We start from the raw sequence: 20,227 nt of genomic DNA, 5'->3' as shown, positions 1-20,227 counted from the left end.
ACAGTGCAGGGCTGTGAACCTACGAGCGGGAGCTATGGTCCACTGACACTCAGCGGTTTTTGGCTGATGGAGTCAGTGGAGCAGAGACAAGCTTTTTAGTCTGCCCGGCTGTCAGTCTGACACCGTGTGTCAAAGGCTGTGTGAATAATTGCTTAATGTGGCAGAACTACGCTGCTGACAAACACGCTGTCATCCAGACAAGATCAGTGTTTTCAGCCTTACCAGCATCACTTAATAATGAACTAATGATCTACCAAGGAAGTCAAAACAGTAATTTTACTACTCTCCTTAAGAGAAAATAGTGCTGACATGGTGATTATTTCACTCATAGTCAGAGCCCAAGTGTATAGAAAAACTCCTCAGGCTCTCCTGCCAGCACAAAGCCAACATAGCTGCAAATGCAGCCTTTATGCAATTTTACTTGGCACAAGTCTAATGTGTATGTGTGTGTTTTTTTGCACATTGGTGTGTTAGCTATTGTCCTGTCATGAATGAATACACTACAGTACACTGAGGTGTGAGGAGAGGCACAGCTGAGGCTGTGTATACACTAATTAGGCAGCGCAGAGCAGTTTTTGTGCTCATTTTGACTCAAACCTGCGTTTTTGTTCAAACCTGCCTTGATCACCTTTTATTGCAAGTGCAGGTGCATGGACATTTTCCTACAAACAGTCTAGATGAGGAAACACGAGAACAGGTAACTGCAACAATTTTACATAAACTCATAGTTAATCAGCCAGAATTCACTGTGAATAGTTTTAAAATATGTATGATAATTTTGAAAGACTATTTTGAAATAAGCTAAATAAACTAGTCCTCAGTATGTGGATATAGATATGACCATAGTCAGACATGCTGTAGTATAATTGCTGCTATAGTCTTTTTTCTTCCTTGTCCCAAAGCTGGTCAGTCCTATTAGCAGACTACTGAGTGAATATTGACATGCAATACATGTACAGTGCATATTTTTCTCATCACAATTTAAGAATGGGGTGCATAATTGGTAGGCGAAAAGGATTTTTCTCAGCAAACCTCATATGCAGAGGCGAGTCCGCACGTCATGGACAATTATATCAGTTTCCTCTTGTGAAAACTTTCTCAGACTGAGTTTCTCCAGATCCGCCATCAGCGACATCAGTCAGTCAGGTTTCTGTGGTGCTTTTAAAGGGGATGAGAGAAGCTAGTATGACTGGGCCGTTGCTAGAGCCCACCACAACCCCAGCTGCTCATGATGCATAATTCCTTATTCTAATTCAGCGCCTCGTCCGTGTTGTGCCTGGCTGTGCCCAATATGTACCAATGCCAGTGGTCATCAGAACTGCAAAAAATTGTTGGCCACACTCACATGCACCTTCCCTTGGAGTTTACTGCTGTGTTCGACTAGGCCCTAACTGAAATAAATCAGGAGGCACCAGACAGTCATTTCTAATTATGATCCTCTTGAACTTTCATTTTATTCAGTACTTTGCATATTGCAGTGCAGGTCCTATGTCTATTGTCATCATATTGAACATTGTGTCTTACCTGATTTTTTATGTTTTTTAGTATTTCTTCTGTTTTATTGCTCTCTAAGAATCTGCTGGCACTGTATTTAAGCCCTCAGGCAACTTCAGGCTTTAAGAATTCTTGCACTTGTAATTGTAACATTCTGAAGTTGGTTAAATGGGGAGGAATTCACTATAGGCTGATGCATTACCTTCTCTGTTTTTAAGTTAGTATTTTGGGGTTAAGGGTGTTACAAAACATGACTAATTATTGTATTGGATCTGTGATTCTCAGACTTAAAACTATTACAAGGCTTACAAAAGGCCTTGTCCTTGAACAAATGCTTTTTATAGCCATTCTAGTTAGAACCCACTCTGATGATAACACAAGAAGAGTCTTGAGTATAATTATTAAAATTGCTCAATTCCACCCTTGAAAAAATCTCTCATATGAGGCTTTTTCACCCCTCCCCAGCTCTCCTCTGAAAGTCTGTCACTGTTGTGAATAATTTATTCTTCTCTATCTCAGATCCAAGTAACTGTCTGCTGTTTGAATAATCAGCTGATCTGATGGACTGAAGAAGATTTCTCTGTCTGATGCCTGTAAACACAATCCGCAGGTCGCTGCTTGGCACTGCACAGGCGTCTCAGCTTGCACATCCTGCTTACACAGTGCCAGAAACATCTCAGAGGGCGGCTGGGCACGGTGCCATAACCAAAACCAAGCTTTTGTAGCTTCTGTGTTTCTCCTACTAAGCTTTTTTATTTCATTTTTGAATTGGTCTCTAATTAATTGATTTATGGACCAGAAATATAGAAAATTGTTAGGTTTTCAATTTGCAGAGTAAAGTGAAATGTACATGTTGTATGTTGGTGGCTGGCTAGCAATTAGCCACAGTAATAAGCTGGTGTTGTTAGTAGTTAAAGGGTGTGTGAACCCAATTTCACTGTGGGGATGTGTTCAAATCTAAATCACAGCTAGACACTACTTTTTTGTAATTCAAGTCAAATGGGTTACATTGGTTTAATCTTTACCTATGTTGTGTATTTTATAAGCTTACATACAAAAGCTGTCAAGTAAAAATACAATTTGTCTTGAACTTGACTGACTTTGGCTAACTTAGAGCGAACCTATAGATCCTGTCTACAAGAACAGCAGAGGGAAAGGTGAGTCTTCACAGTGATCTGAGCTCTCGATTCGGGAGCTAACACTAACTACTATAGAGGCAGGTAACAAGCACTGCAGATCAATCAATTTCTGTCCTGTCTGTGCTCAAACTGAACACTAAAGACATTTGGACATAGTCGAAGCATCCACTATTGTATGTAGCTGTATGGCATAGTATTTTTTACTATTATTAGTTTTATTATTAACTTACAGATGTATGTAGTTATCAGAAACTAAGAAGTAAAGAATGTGAAGTTGACGTCATGCAGTGTTGTATCCCCCCAAAAGTCTGCCTTGCATTACAATGACTTATAGTCAAATCCTGGGGACTTACCCTAACCTTAACCATGACCACTGCTTGCCTAAGCACAACTCTTAAGTTGTCACTCTAAAATTCACTGATTTACATGGCATGCAAGTCCCCACAATGGGACTAATACCAGGAACACACACACATACAATTGTGGTTTCATTTCTCGTGGGGACTTGCCATTGACTTAAATTAATTTCCTAGAGACTTATCCTAACCTTAAACATAACCACTAATTGCCTAACCCTAACCTCACCCTAATGTTAAACCATGTTGTTACCCTAAAATTCAGTGGTTTACATGGTGCAGACCAGCCTCTGGTCCTCACAAGAAGAGCTGAGTCCCCACAATGTGAGTGTGTTAACATGTTTCAGTCCCCACAATGTAAGTAATACCAAGGGCACACAAACATGCACACACACACACACACACACACACTTTGCCTCTATTCTGCCGAGTCTCAGCAGGGCAGGGATTATAGCCATAGTTAAAACCTTTCCAATGCTGCTGGCTTGATCCTCTGTGGCAAGCAGAGGCTAAAATGAGCTTCAGAAAGTTAGATAATCAGCCTCATCTACATGACTCTCTCTCAGGCACACTTATATTTAAGAGGCACTCACTCCATTACACTGTAAATCTTCAGGCCCCACCTGACTAGATGTTAAGGGAGACCTCATCTGAGTCCAAACACTAAAGATCAGCATTTTATAAGCCCAGTGTCCAGAGTAGCAGCTTGTGGAATATGCAGATATCCACTGATGCACAGCATGGAAGAGTCAAGCCGAAGTAGAGCCAATTCAGTGTTAGGCCTCTTAAGGCTGGCAAATGTTTCCACATCAATTTTCCTTCAATTTACCCAACATGGCTGGCAGCTAAATTGGCAGAGGAGTCAGTCCATTAGAAATGTGCATTAAAGGAAATTAAAACTTTTATGTATCATGATTACAGCCATTATAAAATTTGAAAAGGCTACATAAAAGTAATTATTGAAAGAACAAGCTTTATTGACCATAGCATAATGGTATTTGTGAGTATAACATGAAAATATTTATTAGTCCTATTACAGTTTCCCTCTCACAGAGGTCATAAGCTTTTAGTCAGTACAGTTCAAAATAGGCCGAGTGCTGCAGACCACCGTGTCATAGGGTAAAATCATATGGTCATAAAATCGATTCCAGCTGCATTGTTCTTGATTAAACATAGTCATTATAACCTAGTCTGCCTCAATGGGAAGCAACAGTAAAAGCACTTCAGATTGTGGAAGATACTGTATGAATTATGGACGACATTCCTGTTGGCTTTGTGAATTCAAAGAGCATTAACTCTGAGTGAAGACAAGTCTAGTTGTGTAGAAACATGTCTATTGTTGAATTACCTAGTGTAAATGTATGTTATATAATGTCTTATTATTCTGTTAGTATTAACATCTGGCATTATCTGATGCCTTCAGTCAGCCAAAAGAGACACATATGTGTAAATCTAGAAGAGTGATCCCCATACTCTGAGTGTTTCTTGGCTCGGCACACCGGCTTCCTGCAGTCATGCCGTCAACATTAGGTTGCCAGGCAACCAGCAGAGACTGCAAGACTGTTATACACCATGTTACGTAGCTGTTTTTGCTTAAGTCTTGCTGCTCTCATCAGCCTTGTTTCCAGCCACAGCAAGCTGCTGTTTTCAGTGAAAAAGCTCTGATAAACCCCGCTGTGCACTACCTGCTCAGCACCAAACAACACTTAGTAACATACTGTAGTAAACATAGTGAAATATTTTGCTGCTAAAGGGCTAAATTGTTTCTCAGGTGTCAAATAGAACTAAAAAAATACATTTATCCAGAAACTCCAAATGAATGCCAATGTTGTTCTGTGTCTGCTGGTTGTAATTGTTTGCTAACATGTCTGCCTCAACAACATTATATGGTTTATTTATAAGGGACTTTTAAATGTTGTGTTTGCAGCTTGTTGCGCTGCCCCCAAGTGGCCAAAATGTTGGATCATGCCAGTTTATGTTTAAATTTAAGCATATGCTTAATTTGAACAAAATTTAGTTGGCTTGAGTGAGTAGAGTGTGCAGCCACACTAGCAGCATTATGAGGCACTAGATAGACTTAGAGGGAATCCCAATTCCCTTATTTTATTGTTCCTTGTTCCTCGATCCTCGCTCTGGCGTTCTAGACCGCCATGAGGAAGAACATCCGAAAGCTCTTATTTCTGCTCTTAAAAACAAGGACCAATGAGCAAGGAGGCTGCTGGGAGGGCCTATATCCAAGGATACATGAGTGCATCCTTTGTGGAAGTCTGTTATTGGAAATGAGTTCAGAAATCAGTTTGTGATTGGGTGCTTCACATGTAGGATCAGAGGAAAAGATGCCACATGTCAGTTAAAACTGTTTTCCTCATTCCTTTCTCCTCGCCGTTCGTCCTTGCATCTTTTCCTTGTGTCTTACATGTGTGGCACTGAGACGCGAGGAAAGGATGCAAGTGAGATAAATGTGGATGCAGTTAGGGGAATTGGGATTCACCTACCACATGCTCACAATGACGGTGTTAACATGCTGATGTTTAGAAGGTATAAAGCTGACCACGATCACCTCAGTTTGGCATGTCACTTACTGTAGGACCAAACATCAAGTACAGCTGAATCTACATTTTGCAGGTGGAAAGTCAGTGATTTCACTGGTATTTACCAGTAATAATTTACTGGTATTTACCAGTAATAATAGAAAATTATTACATTATTAGAATCCATATAGCAAATTTCATTGCAATCCACTGAAGAGCTCATTCAAGAGTCATTTCCCTTAAAACTAAAAACTCTAGTTTCATGGTGGTACAAAAGGAAAAGTCAGGGGATCACCCGAGTCCCTGGGATTCATTCCCTGTGGGCCTGTGCCAAATATCATGGTGAGCCAGCTGATAGTTGTTGAGATATTTGATTTTGAACAAATGTAGAAGATAGGCTGACATTTACTGTACATCCCTAAGCCATGTCTCTGGCATGAATTAAAACTGTGTACAAGGATTAGATACAGTAACAGTAAGCTACCAGAAAGCAGCATATTATTTTTATATCAGTGCCTGTGGATAGTTGCTGATGTCATTAATATTTTCTCATTCATCCCTTTTGTCACTAACCACCCAGAGGGAGTTTGCTACCTCAGCATTCACTGTATTGCACCGACAATCATGATAATAATGGTCATGATGAAATTCTGTAATGAGGAAAAAACTGTTACTGCTGAATTTGAATTATATTTTGTGACATTAAAAATGTACAGTGAAGGACTAAGAGGATGAAATGCTGGACTTCTTTGAGTGGGAGTACTGGAGAGACCTAAGACTCTCATGGCAGCATGTAAAGCTCCCAGTGTCTTCAGCTCTGCATTATGTGATGTGACATGTACTGTGGTTTTCACCGCCAGTCTGTGTACTTGTGTCTCTCCTCGGGCTGTATTATTAATTCAGGGACCATGCAAATACACGCCTTGTCTCCTCCTCCACTGTCTCTTGGAGAAATCTTTGAAAGAGAAAGATTAAAAACAGAGCATAATTAGATGGGAGGATTGCCACTATCATGGTAATTGAAGCTGTGCTTTCATATTACAATGTCTAATTGGTCTCAAACAACAGAAAAGCAATTAGGACAGCAGGGAGTCCCTTGCCAATATAAAGACACATTCAGATTTCTTGTCCAACCTGTACTTTTCATCACAGCATACAGTATCTCATATATCTAGTTACAGCCATTCTCCCTGTAGAGACATTTGTAGCCAAACACCGCACTAAGAAGACCTTACTTGAGAGTTGCATTTCTGCACTTTGGAAAATAGTGTATGAGATCTATTACCACTGTAATACAGTTGAGTAGCTGCATCAGCACTGCTGTACTGCCACTTAAATCTTTGTCCTCTGCTGCCTGACAAGCAGAGGAGGTCAAACAGGTGTGGTCCCAGGGGTGTGAAGTGAGATGGCTTGTCTAATTTAGACTACAAAACCATTCAAATTTGGGTAAAGATGGTGCCATCCTCGAGCTGCATCCTTAGCTGATTTCTCTAGAGATGTATTCATCCCTCCCAAAGTATACTGCTTGTAATTTAGGTCTTGCCCTGGTAAAGATTTTTCCCTCCCCGCTGTTATGTGTAGCTGCTCACTGCAGCAAGGTTTCGTTTTGTGAGCTGCATGAACATTTCAAAGAGCATACAGACAGGGAGGCCTGCGATGGCCTGATTTACTGTGTATTTTATATGTTAACAGTGTGCACTGTTTACACCTCTGGTATTATATTCTGTTAAAGCATTGAACTACCTGACACCTCATTCAACACTCGCTGTGTACAGAAAGTGACATGGCTCCGCCCCCTGTCACTAGTTTCCATGAAGTGGTTTCTTGTGTCTCAACTATGAGGTGCTGTGTAGTAATCTTGATTTAAAGAAAACACAAAGATGTTGGTATAGATGGTTAAAATGTGTTTAAAGTTGCAATGCTTACAGATCTGACTGATGTAATTGACACCTGGTAACAGTAAATGCTGTTTAATATTACAGCAAAAATTAGCTGAAAATCTAACAGAAGAGCAACTGCATCTGTTAATAGTGTAACCATTAAAAAGTTGTAATGTCAGTCAAAAGTAACTGTGATCTCACTTCATGCTGTATGCAACTTGTTTAGCTTTCAACACAACAGCAAGGTTCAGTCAAATTTGTCACTTTGCTGTAAAGTTGGAGGTGTGCAACCTGTCACCTGCAACTCTTCATCTAACAGCTCTCGTAAAAATAAAAAATAAGCCTCTGACAAAAAAAAAATGCCAAAAATGTCACAGTGCTAAACTATGAATGCTTCACAATAAAAGCCCATGTTAATGAGATTAGATATTTAAAAACTGTAATCTTGAATTTCCTGCATTGTCATTACAGTATACATCAGGGGTTTTCAACCATTTTGGCTAAGAATAAACCCGAGGACCATTGTTGTGAGGTGGATAGACCAGATGAGCGCTATTTTAATTTGGCTGAATTGGATCACAATCAATAAGTAATGCATGTTTTCAAAAAATAAAGTAAAATAAAAGATTCCCAGAGCAAAACTACATTATTGCATAGGCGGGGACCACCTGCAATGCCTTCGCTAACCACAAGGGGGGTCACAGACCACTGGTTGAAAACCCCTGGTGAATGTTATACTGTATCTATGAATCCCCAGTGTGTCCAGCTATTTAAATCCAGCATGGAAATTATGGACCTGGTCACAAAGAATGAAAACTTGCAAACAGAGAGGTAACAGCAGAAGGTAAATACAGTCAATGGCTTATAGTGAAAGGCCTAAATGGCATCAAAAACCGGCTTTGACTTCAAGAAAATCTTAAGGATAACAAATGTAAGGGTCTCTTTTAATTATTTATGTCAGCAATGCTTTTAGCCTTATTCTTCATTTCTGTAGTACAAAAGATTGTGGAATGTTTCCCATTTGAAGGTCAGTTTTACTCCTTGTTATCTGCCACCCCTTGTACGAGCAATCTGTGCAAGCAGTGCCAGCTTCCTGACAAGTAAATGAGAGGTCCCCTCATTCTTCTTGTTTTTTTACAGGTGACACCCACTTGTCCCCATTCCGTCAGCATCAAAAAAGCTGAACAAGATGCCGAGAACCTCAAAAATGGTCCATTATGGGCTGCCAGGGGAAGCGCAGACACCATTAAGGGATGGTATCAGTTACAAATAATGCATGTCTCCAGTCTCATTCTCATCTTGTCTGAGAGAAACGGGACAGTGCAGATGCACTGCAGAGACCTCGCCTGCTGAATAACACACTCACTCTTGCTAAGGACATCTCCTTACCCGAGAGATGGTGGAGGCAAGAGCTTGACATAAAATCCCACTCTAAAGCCATTTAACAACAGTATAAACAACTGAAACAAATCTACAGTACAGTACAGATGTTTATCACAGCATACTGGAATCATCTGCTTTGGGAACAAAGCATATTTTGAAAATACAGACCCCATCAGTCTGTACTGCTGGTAATATCAGTGTCATTTTTCATGACCGCTGAAATTAAAGACTGCAGGAATGGAAGAAGTCATTATCAAGAGAAACAGTTCTCTTTTTTACTAGGCTAAACACATAGCACTCACTGTAACATCTTTAAAGTGGTAAAATATGCATTAATTAAGATGAATTATAATCAAGTGCATTTGCTTCACCATTAAAACTCAATTTTTTCATAAAGCCTGCGTTATCCCCCTGTGATTTTATAATGAAAGGTGCACATAACAAAAGCTAACAAGCTGGGTTGTCAGTGAGTAAGATCACAATCACTGATACAGGTTGTGTCTTTGCTGTGCAGACACAGTAACTGCGGAATTTGTTTGAGTAAATGCCTTAATAACATACTGTACATAGTCTCACAGTTGTAGTCTGAATGCACACTTTTGCTAAACACAATGTCTGAGTACTGTGCTACTTTTCAATATTCCTTTGATTTGTTAGCCATTTTCTTGCAAACTGGTTAAAGTCAACACTGAGCAACACTAGCCCATCTGCTTTTTTCATTCACGTGATTACCTTAAGATTCTATCTCAAAACTCTAAAGGCTCAGCGAGATGCCACTAAGTTCTGAGGTGTTTATATCTTTTTTGTGAGAGAGCTAAATTGCCTTCATATGCAGTGATGTTTGTGCAAATGAAAGCCTTGCAGACTATGAATCTCAAGTAGACGACTAAATGTTCCTCGGCATGTCGTGGCTGTGGCATTAGGATTCACACTGACAACCATGTGATGACGCCGGGCAGTACATATTATGAGCGTTAGTTCAGTGTGTCAAAAAACAAAAGATACCTAGCACAAAAATAACACAGTCTTACTGCAACAGTCAGCCAGGTGGGACAGGAGAATGGCGTGATTGATTGTGTTGAATGCTCCACTGAGGTTGAGGAGGATGAGCATGTGGAGGTGGCCACGGTTGGAGGAGAGCAGAAGGTCAGTGGTGACTTTGATAAAGGCAGTCTCAGTGCTGTGTAGTGGGTGGAATCCAGACTGAAATTGTAAAAAACATACTGTGCCATAATGTGGTTACATCTGATGTGGAACATATTTCTTCCTTATGATTCAAACTGACTCGAGCACTTTGTCCTTTAGTCTTTTAAAAGCCTTTGCTTGATGCCAAGCTCTTAAGAACTCATCACTATAGTAACTATTCACCATGCATGAATGAGGGGTGGCCATAAGTACATCCATATACTTTATCTGTGTATTTTTGAAGTGTTTGGGTTGCAACTCTGCAGCTATTTATTGGCACTTAGGCCAACTCACTTAGAGCTGAGGTAGTTAAAAGGCAATGCCACTTTCCTAGCCATATTCCTATTCAGTCCAGATATTAACCGCTGAGGACTGTGGAACAGCAAAACATGATACTATCTGTTGGCAGTGGTGCCTGCAGAAAATATTTAGTGAGGAGGCCAGATGGGCCAGTGACAATGTTGGGGTGGCACACTACAAAGGCAATACAGCACAGAGGAATTTCAGGCTATGCTAGATAATAGAAAGGTAACGATAGAGATTAGTTGCATACTGTTTAAATCCTGTTGATTTCATGTGAACATAATCAGTTTATGATATTCGCATGAGATCAGCCAAGGAATTGTTAATTATTAATTCCAATTCAAATCATCAACGATAAAATCAAGTGTGTGGATAGCTTAAACATAAATATTCATTATTAGCTGGTAATAAAGGTTTCATCCAGCATCATATTTTCTATAATTACTAACTAAAACTATCTTCCCTTTGAATCATAGCATTGAACTGGTGTTGATAACGTTGCATAAAGTGTCTGTGCACTCAGTGACCCTGTTTGGTGATACACTCCATGGTCACCATAGTTTTTAATAAAAGTCATTTCCTCAGAGCAGCAAGCAAGAGTTATGTTCCCACTGTCTGTGATAGCATATCTTAAAAACAAATCTATATCAGTCTGAAACTGTTGAGATAAAATCAGACTATCACTACATTGCCTTCCTCTCTCATCAACTCTTACCATAATTTACCTGAATGAAAACAGAGCGAGGAAGTTGTTTGTATGTAATGATTCAAGTGGAGGGTAGTGATGTGAAACAACACACGCACAGTGAGCGAGAAACACAGTCAGAGATTGACAAGTGAAATCAGCAGCGTGAATAATGTGACAGCCTTTGAGAAAATGTTATGGATCAGCAGGGAGCTCTAATGTCTGTAAGACATGGAGCGGAAGCAGAGTGGACCAGAAGCTGAGGGTTAAGTGAGGTGCAACATTATACAGGGATACCCCTCTCTCATTTTGATGCTTGGTATAGTTTACCTTTTGCAAAAGTAGAGAGGCAAGTTTTCATACTAACTTTGTATTGCTGCACTGGGCTTTGTCACATAGCCAAGGAAGTATGACACAATATAGAGTAACAAACAATAAAATAGCTGTAGAAACAAAAGGTAAACTATCAATAGCAGCATCTAACAGTAGGGTCCATTTAGGGTGGAATCACTGGACAAGTATTGTTTATTTATAATTTATTATTAACACAAACATGTCCTGTCATCTTCTCTACTGTACTGTACTGTTCTCTATCAAATATAGACAAAAATGACCAAAGCTATTCTTTAAAAGGGAAAGAAAAAGAATTGTACGTTGTTAAAAGTCACAAAATGCCAATGGGAAAGTACACAGCAAAGAGTACACAGCAGGCATTTGGCAAATGTAAAAATGTAAATAAACAACAGACATTAAATGTCAATGGTCAGCCATTAATAGTCTTCGCAGCTCTTCTGAAAGTGTAAGATTTAATGGTTTTGATGTACAAACTCCTCATACAAAACAGGTTCTTCATTGGTGTATTTGTGTTCATGAAACTTAGCTATGATGACAATAAGACTGATAATACTTGTGTTGTTTTTTTCTCAGAGAACCTCAAGAACCCAAACAGCACATAATCATAAAATAAAGCAAAATGAACAAAACAGGGTTGACGATTGCAGTGGTGCTGTGGTGTGAGTGAGGCTCAAGCCACCCTTATTACTAAACACTGTTTTCAGTCACATGTTGCATTTTGGTAAAGCCCTAAACTAATTTGAATAGCTGTACATGAATAGACTGTAGAACATGGCTGAAACTGTGATTCTAGTTGTTTGGGAGCATAACGTGACAGTTTGGCTTTGATGTTACTGTACATGTCAGCCACAGTCATGCTGTACCTGTGTGTTTAATAAAAGAAAATATGCTCAGAGCGTGAAAGTAAAAAAAGATATTTGAAAAACGGTTTTCTGCAGTAATGGAGAGAGACCAATGCTTTTACATTGTGAGGATAAATCAGAGAAGTCAGTGGAGTGTAAACCGGTGGAGGTTTCACATGATTCAAACTCCAACTCCACACACACACACACACACACACACACACACACACACACACACACACACACTGTATAAAGTGTCTTCCCAACAATGTCAGTCAGTCCTACTGTTACACTGGGACACAGTCTGTCTTCTCTAATTTACTGCTCACTTTGTTAGCCTTTGCTCTAAACAACTTTCTGCCCAGCTCAGGGAGACATATTGTTTTGCTTCTCCCTATTGTCTAGCCCACCCTCAAGCACCTGCAACAATATCCAACTCCCCCACATAAATGTCTTGATGACAGGGGTTCGGTTCATCCACTTCCAAGCACCATGTGTTCAGGCTCAAAGTACAATGTCCCCTTTTAGCAGCCTGTAATCAGGGAGAATCAGTGGGCTGAAATAGTGTCACTGAGGCTGATTACAGGCAATTAAAAGCCAGTTGTCTATTGCACTGTTTTCTGGGGATGAAATGTGGTTTGGCAATTGTTACTTTGTGTTGCATGGGTTTAGGTCAATGTTCATAAGGAGCTTGCTGTTTTTAGCCAGGCTGATGCCATGGCCATAGTCAGTCTGCCACTTTGGTTCAGGCCGAATGGATTCCCATTAAATTTTGTATAAATGTTAATGGTTCCCAGAAGATAAACCCTGTTATGACTTTGGTGCTTCCACAACTTTACATCTAGCACCACCATGAGGATTGAGGCTTCATTTTTAGGGAAATATCTTGAGAAATTTGGATCGATCGCCATGAAAATTCAGTGCACACATTTCCCCCCCTGGAATTGCACTAAAATTAAAAAGTATTGTCACTGTAAGAATGTTAGCATGGTGACTCAAAGCACCACTGTACCTCACAGAGCTGCTAGGATGGCTGTCCCACTTCCAAACATGGTAACTGTAAACAGCACATGCACCACTAAAACTGTAATATACTTTCTAGCTAGCATACAGGAAGTCAATTTACTCAACTGTATTATGCTAAGAGGAAATGTGCAATTTGTGAGATGTGCAAGGGCAAAGTGTGATTTTAGAATGCTACTGCAAATTAAACCTAACAAAGAGACAGCACAATGGGTGTTTTTTTTACAATAAATGAAGAGCTACCTTTTTTCCAGAGGTGTTCCTGGAACTGTTCCAACATCATCTTCAATTATTTTGTATGTTTTAACACTTGTGATTCATTCTTTTCTTTTCTTTTTTACCTTTTTGCATTGCATTTCATTGCAGGAGAACAGTGGCCACCAACCTTGAAAGATTGTGGGGTTTTTTGTACACATACTGACTATTTTGGGTATAAGTTGTTGGCATTTTTCCAGTGTAAACCCCTTAAAGTTATTTAGAATCAGGATGTCGTATGAATTTGCAGCAGTGTACTGACCTCGTAATGCTGAAAGTAGCCCTTTAATAAGTTGTTAAGAGCATGAACCTTGTTAATTGTTGTGTAACTATTTTGGTTCTTCTTACCATTGCTAACTCTGAGAGACGAGACAGTCCAAGTAACTTCAAAACAGTGCTGATTTATTCAAAGGATCACAGGTAAAATTAACATTACACGCTCAGGTATCTTGCACCTCCAAACTGCTCGCAGGCAGATGTAAGATGAAAGACCCTGAACCCACCAGGCCTATACATTATATCCCCTCGGTTGGGCTAGCCCCATACTACACAGAAACGTCAACCGAGACGTCTCGGTTACCAGCTTTGCAGCTGGTCATAGCAGTAGTCAAAACATGAAGCAAATCAACATGTGTGTGTGTCTGTTGATTAAGTGGTGTGTAGCTAAAAACATTCTCACATGACCTCTAGTGACATGCCATGACATTAAACATAGGAAATTAACAGGTCTATGACTCACAAAACACACACTGCAGCAAAACAGCACAACCCTTGACTGTTATAAAATATTTTACCTGGTGATTCTCACTATCTGACTAAAAATACCTAACATAATGAAAAAAAAACATTAGATGAATATCATATCTCTTTCTCAGTCATTGTCTGAAATTGCTGTAAAATATGTTTTCAGATGTATCAAACATGGCTTTCATTAATGTATTTATCAAACTCTTTCCATATCCATTAACTACATGTATTAAAATTATTCTGAGTTTGAATGTGCTTGTTGCGGCAGCTCCTTTGTCTGCCCTACTCATTATTCCTTGCTTGAGTTTCCATTTTTATCCATACTTTTGAAGTCCTCTTCCATCTCTCTTTAATGGGCCCTTTAGTTTGTGCTCCAGTGAAGACTGGTGGCTGGTGCTGCTGCTTTACATATGAGTATTCTGGGGTGAAATGAGTTGCAATATGCCTCCTATCTATTATTGATCCATGATTAACTGGAGTTCAGATGGCTTCCTGAGTTCAACACACTAAAATGGACTGGGAAATCTTGGCAAAGGGATGTGTCTCTGTCAGCGTAGCCATCCAAAACAGCGCAGTATTAATATGTCTTATTAAAGTGGCTTACCGCATGTTTTTGTGGTTTTTATAGTAGTAGCTACTGGAAAGCAGCATCGGTGTAAACTTTTCACAGTGCTTTTGATAATGAGTGTGAAATGACTGGATGGGTGGGACTGATGATAGCAGAGGCCAGAGGAAGTAAAAGCCTGTTAGCTTGCCCCCCTCCCCCTTCAACAGCCAGCTGTATCACTCAGTGAAAGCCTCCTCGAGACAGCTCTGCAGACATGCTGATCCTGATGCATTCTGACACTGATGGTGCACACAGCTGACCTCTGGGCTGTCGAGTGCACTTAAACAACACTTGCTGCATGTGTTTGTGTCTTAGAGACAGCCTAATGAGGATGTATCTACAGCCAGCCAACTCCAGGAGCAAGCGCCAGGATACAGCCACCGGGGCTCTAATCACAGATTCTTGCCTGACTCATACTGGGTAACATTGTCAGCGGTGGCATTCATGTGGCACTGTAAGGACAAATCTTCTCTAGATAATCTCAAGACACTTTTGGCAATCTTGTAGTTTGTTCAGTCAGATAATGTTGCTATATTTATACAACTCTAATATTTTCCTGGTTTCTAGTGCATGTTCACCTCAAACCATGTTTGTGTGATGTCAAAGAAAATGTTTCATTCTTTCCGTTCCTATACATGGCCAGAGCCAAAGTAGGAAAACTAGAAAAAGTTTGGCTGAAGTTAAAGAAACTGGTTAATCTTGGGTGCATATAGAACAACATGAGATAACAAATGAACAACACATGTTTGGAGCTGAACCTGATTTGCCCAATTAAAAGTTTTTATCTCAAACCATAACATTACTTACTTTAAGCCTGATATGAGAGCATGTTCATTCTGCAGTTTACACCGCACATTTCAGACGGCCGTGAGGAGATGTGCCTGTTGATGTTCGACAGCCTGTTATTACCAGCCACAGCAGCCGTAACATGATTTTAAGTGAAGCTGATTATTGTAATGATACATGCACTATAATAAAGCTCCTGGAAGTAGTACTGGAACTGATTAGTGCTGCAACTAGTTATGTTGACTACTGACTAATGCATTGATCATCTATTAATTGTGTGAGAACACTGACAAATGCCCACAACTACTGCCCAAAGCCCAAGATAATACAGTATCTTACAATTTCTTGTTTAGTCTGACCAAAAATCCAAAAAATATTCAATATATAATGATATACTGTATAACAGTGAAAAGGACTGGGAAAGTTACTGAACAAACCAAGCAGTAGATTTTCCTTAAAACTGCCTGAATAAAGTTTAAGTAAAATCTTCTACTGAGTGCACAGTTTCCCAATACCCTTTACTTTATCATCTGCGCTGAATCGAACTCTGAAGGACAAGCACAGAGACTGTGCTGCTTGCGTGTGGATGTTTGCTGTGCTGAAAGAACTGAAGCAGCACTGACAGCAGCTTTGGAGTAGGTGTGAAATCTCAGCACCACACTCCATTTCATCAGCACAGACTGATGGTGCCTCTCTAAAGAGAGGGTCACACCATCAAATATTCACATGCCACTCAGAAGACTTCATCTCAGGAATGGTTTACCTGGCCAACACCTGTCCAATCTTTGGTTTTCATAAGAATGCACTTTGACATAGGCCCTGTTTGGGCTTCAGCAGCGAAGATTTTCTTGAAGGTTTTCAAGGGCAGGTGTACAATAGCTTCCGGTTTGTGTGGTCACTCTAAAGCAGAATATCGACTTTAAAATCAGACATAATTTATACCACTGCACCTATGTGATTTATTTTTTTTATATTGCTATTAATCTTGGGGTAGACACTGGGTTCTATTCTTCCTCAGCCACACCTTTATCAAACTTCTCTTTGAATTTTCCTTTGTTGACAGTGCAGAAAACTGATGATTCAAAGCAAAGCATCTGTGTTTGACTTCCATGTTCATTGACTGCCCTTATACAATGACTGAGGGCATGTTCCCTCTCTGGGGGAGGGGCAGTGTTAGTGCTCATTTGCCAATTCTTCACCACCAAACAGACAGCAGAATGTGTTTTCTCCCGTAAAATGCCCCACTGCGGTCGGCTAACAAATTGTGGCTGGAATACCCAGTTAAAAGTGAAACAAATCTGAGGCAAAAAAACTGAAACCTTATTATTTTGTTGCAGTGACATGTTTGGGGATTACTTGGGTCCGTGTTACTCACCTGTGTCCAATGATTACTATTGTGCCTCAATTCCCAATTATTCTCCACAGTGGCAAGTGGAGAAAACTGTGGAATGGAAACTGTTTTAGCTCCGTTTTGTAAAGTCATTACTGTGGTGCAAGGGTTTCATTTTAAAGGGTGGTATATGGAAACTCTAATAATCTCATTAGTGGGACTTTTCGATTGCCAGTAATTCAACCTTGAAGTTTCATACACAAACAAGTCACCATCTGTCAGCGCAATGCAGGGCAGCCCTCTGTGATGATGATGTGCTCACACTCTCTGTGTTTGCTTTGGCTGCAGGAACTTCTACTACATCACCATGCTGCGCGACCCAGTCTCCCGCTACCTGAGTGAATGGAAGCACGTCCAGCGCGGAGCCACATGGAAGACTGCCCTCCATATGTGTGACGGACGTTCGCCCACCCAGGACGAGCTGCCCACCTGCTACAGCGGGGATGACTGGTCTGGTGTCACCCTGACAGAGTTCATGAACTGCCCGTCCAACCTGGCCAATAACCGTCAGGTGCGAATGCTAGCTGACCTGAGCCTGGTGGGCTGCTACAACCTGTCGTCTATGAATGAGAGCCAGCGCAACCACATCCTTTTAAGCAGTGCCATGAGCAATTTGAAGAACATGGCTTTCTACGGCCTGACCGAGTTTCAACGCAAGACGCAGTACCTGTTTGAGCGGACGTTCAGCCTGCGCTTCATCTCCGCCTTCACGCAAATCAACAGCACACGAGCCGCCAACGTGGACCTGAGCGAGCCCGTGCGCAGACGCATCGAGGAGCTCAACTTCTTGGATGTGCAGCTATATGAGTATGCGAAGGACCTGTTCCTCCAGCGTTTCCAGTTCACCCGGCAAAGGGAGCACCAGGAGGTGCGCTTGAAGAGGCGTGAGGAGAGGCGTTGGTTAAGGGAGCAAAGAGAGCAGGGCAGGCCATGGCCGCTCAAGCACAGGGGGGTTGGAAATAGAGAGGGGAGAGGGGGTGGAGGAGTCAATAAAGGGACTGACGGGGACCTCCCCGCCACCACTGAGGACTACACAAGCCAAGTGGCCCGCTGGTGAGGCTTTGGTTCCATAAAGGGAGAGGAGTTAGAGAAAGCAGCTGATGGGGATTCCTCACAGACTAGTTTAACCATTCTCTACGACTCTCTCTTGCACATCCCATGTCACTTGTTTGTTTGTTTATTTATTTATTTGTCTCACCTCTAATCTGTCTCCTGCATTTGTTTCTCAGCTTCAGTGCGATCCCAGTGCTCTGCTGTTTCTTTATGAAAACTGCCAAGTCTGTGATTGCCACAGCAGCTCTGCCTTGGAGTGCCCTTTGGTGTCTTAAATCTTTAAATGCTGTTTATATCGTTTATTGTCATTTAATTTTTTTTTATCTCTTTATTTTTTGCCTTGGTTGTTTATCATTTGTTGAACAAGATGATAAACTGAGGTGGTGTTGGGCACTCAAAAGAAGTTGCCATAGACTGCATTGCTTTTTAATTTTGACATTGTCATTGTTGGAACAGGTAGAAAACATTTTCCATTTGAAAGATGTAGCTATAGAGGAACTAATGGTTGCATGTCACACTTCTACATTATACTTACAATTGGATATATTAATTTCCAAAGGATCCTATAAACCCATGTGTGTAAAGAACACAATGGTATCTCTTTAATTTAATACCAATGCAACCCTTTCTGAGGACCATATTGTACGCATGCAGTAGCCTACTTTTTTAAAAACCAAATTACAGAATACTCATGCTTTTTTTTTTTTTTTTTGGCTACAATAGAATTTTCCAAGTGCAGTATCTTGCAGAGTTTAACACATCTCCCAAAGATGATATATTGTGTACACACAAAGCCAGTCACATTCACAAAGAGGGCACCCAGTCCTTCTCTGAACCTTTGGTAGAATATAGCTTTTTTTACATGAGAAATTGAAAGAACATGGCTTGATCTATGAGTGGCTAATTTGTGAAGTAGTGGGATGCAGAGATAAAAAAAAAAAAAGAAAACAAAAAGTTGGTAAATAGCACAGGTGATGAAACATGCCAGTGTGGCTGGTGTGCGGCTCGACTGTGAATGAGATGATCAGTATTCAGTTCTCATGCCCCTCCTCGTCACACTGGCTGCTTTTACATGTTTGTAGAGCTGACAGCGATTGCACAGTGGGCAGCGAGAGCGCTCTAATGCCAGCAGAGCGCCAGCCTACAAATACCTGCCTCAGAACAGATAGCGGAGAAATAAAACATGTCTGTCATTTCTTCTGCCTGACGGTTGTCTGTCCAATCAATGAAGCTGCTCACAGGAATGAACGAGGGCTTGTTTTTATCTGGTTAAATAGGGTTGGCTGATGCTTTTTATTTCTCTTATTTCATATTCACTCAGAATTCCTACTTATGAAATTAAATGTTACCTAAATGTCAGCATTAAAGTCATATAGCTGCTGCTATTTAACAGTAATTTCTCATGTATATTTTTTGATTGTATGTACTTATACCTCAGATGGCATGGTTTTGTTTCATTTTCACCCATGTTTTGTCCTAGTAAATCAACTAAAGACTGGCTGAAAAAGAAGAAATGGAGAGTCCTGGAATGGCCGAGTCAAAGTCCAGACCTGAATCCCATTGAGATGCTGTGGGGTGACTTGAAAAGGGCTGTACATGCAAGAAACCCCTCAAACATCTCACAGCTGAAACAATTCTGCATTGAGGAGTGGGATAAAATTCCCTCAGACCGATGTCAGAGACTATTAGATGGCTACAAGAACCGTCTCACTGCAGTTATTTCAGCCAAAGGAGGTAACACTAGCTATTAGGGGCTAGGGTGTGCTAACTTTTTCCTCAGTTGGAATAGGCATTTTTGTAGAATTACATTTACAGAAGATCTTGAAAAGACTTTTCTTCAGTTTTACTTGTTTAGTTGTATTACTTTAATCTCTCTGTATTGTTAAAATTGAGATTAAATAACCATATATTAAAACATGTTACAAAATACACATGCTTTCAAAGGGTGTGCTAATTTTTTCACATGACTGTATTGCATGTGTAGAGGTTTGGGTGTTTGAGCCACAAGAGTGCATTTATGTCTGTATGAATTCAGTGAGTGTGTGGATGGTTGGTGCAGAACAAGGTTTATAGCACATTGATTATACTGGATCAAGAGTTTCAAGTGCAGCTACTTGCTGCAACTCTGAATATTGATTTATTCTGTGTGTAATTTACTGCTGAATTCATATATTCAAATCATTTCTGTTGTAGCAGTATTGGAAAAGTACCCAG

The 20,227-nt window shown here is 40.4% G+C and overlaps 1 protein-coding gene across 1 annotated transcript in view; it reads left to right on the top strand.

Moving 5' to 3' along the window:
• Positions 1 to 19,483, top strand: part of hs6st3b (heparan sulfate 6-O-sulfotransferase 3b) — a 58,667-nt gene extending 39,184 nt beyond the window's left edge. Inside the window, exon 2 of the mRNA XM_020596348.1 lies at positions 17,249 to 19,483. Coding sequence (XP_020452004.1) covers positions 17,249 to 18,017 — 769 coding nt within the window. The 3' untranslated portion in view covers positions 18,018 to 19,483. The remainder of the gene's footprint in view (positions 1 to 17,248) is intronic.
• Positions 19,484 to 20,227: the final 744 nt, after the last annotated feature.

The sequence above is a fragment of the Monopterus albus genome, unplaced genomic scaffold (assembly GCF_001952655.1).
Source record: "Monopterus albus unplaced genomic scaffold, M_albus_1.0 scaffold30.1, whole genome shotgun sequence".
In the NCBI taxonomy this organism is placed as follows: domain Eukaryota; kingdom Metazoa; phylum Chordata; class Actinopteri; order Synbranchiformes; family Synbranchidae; genus Monopterus; species Monopterus albus.
Note: the sequence above shows the minus strand (reverse complement) of the source record. Positions and strands in the feature narration are given on the sequence as shown.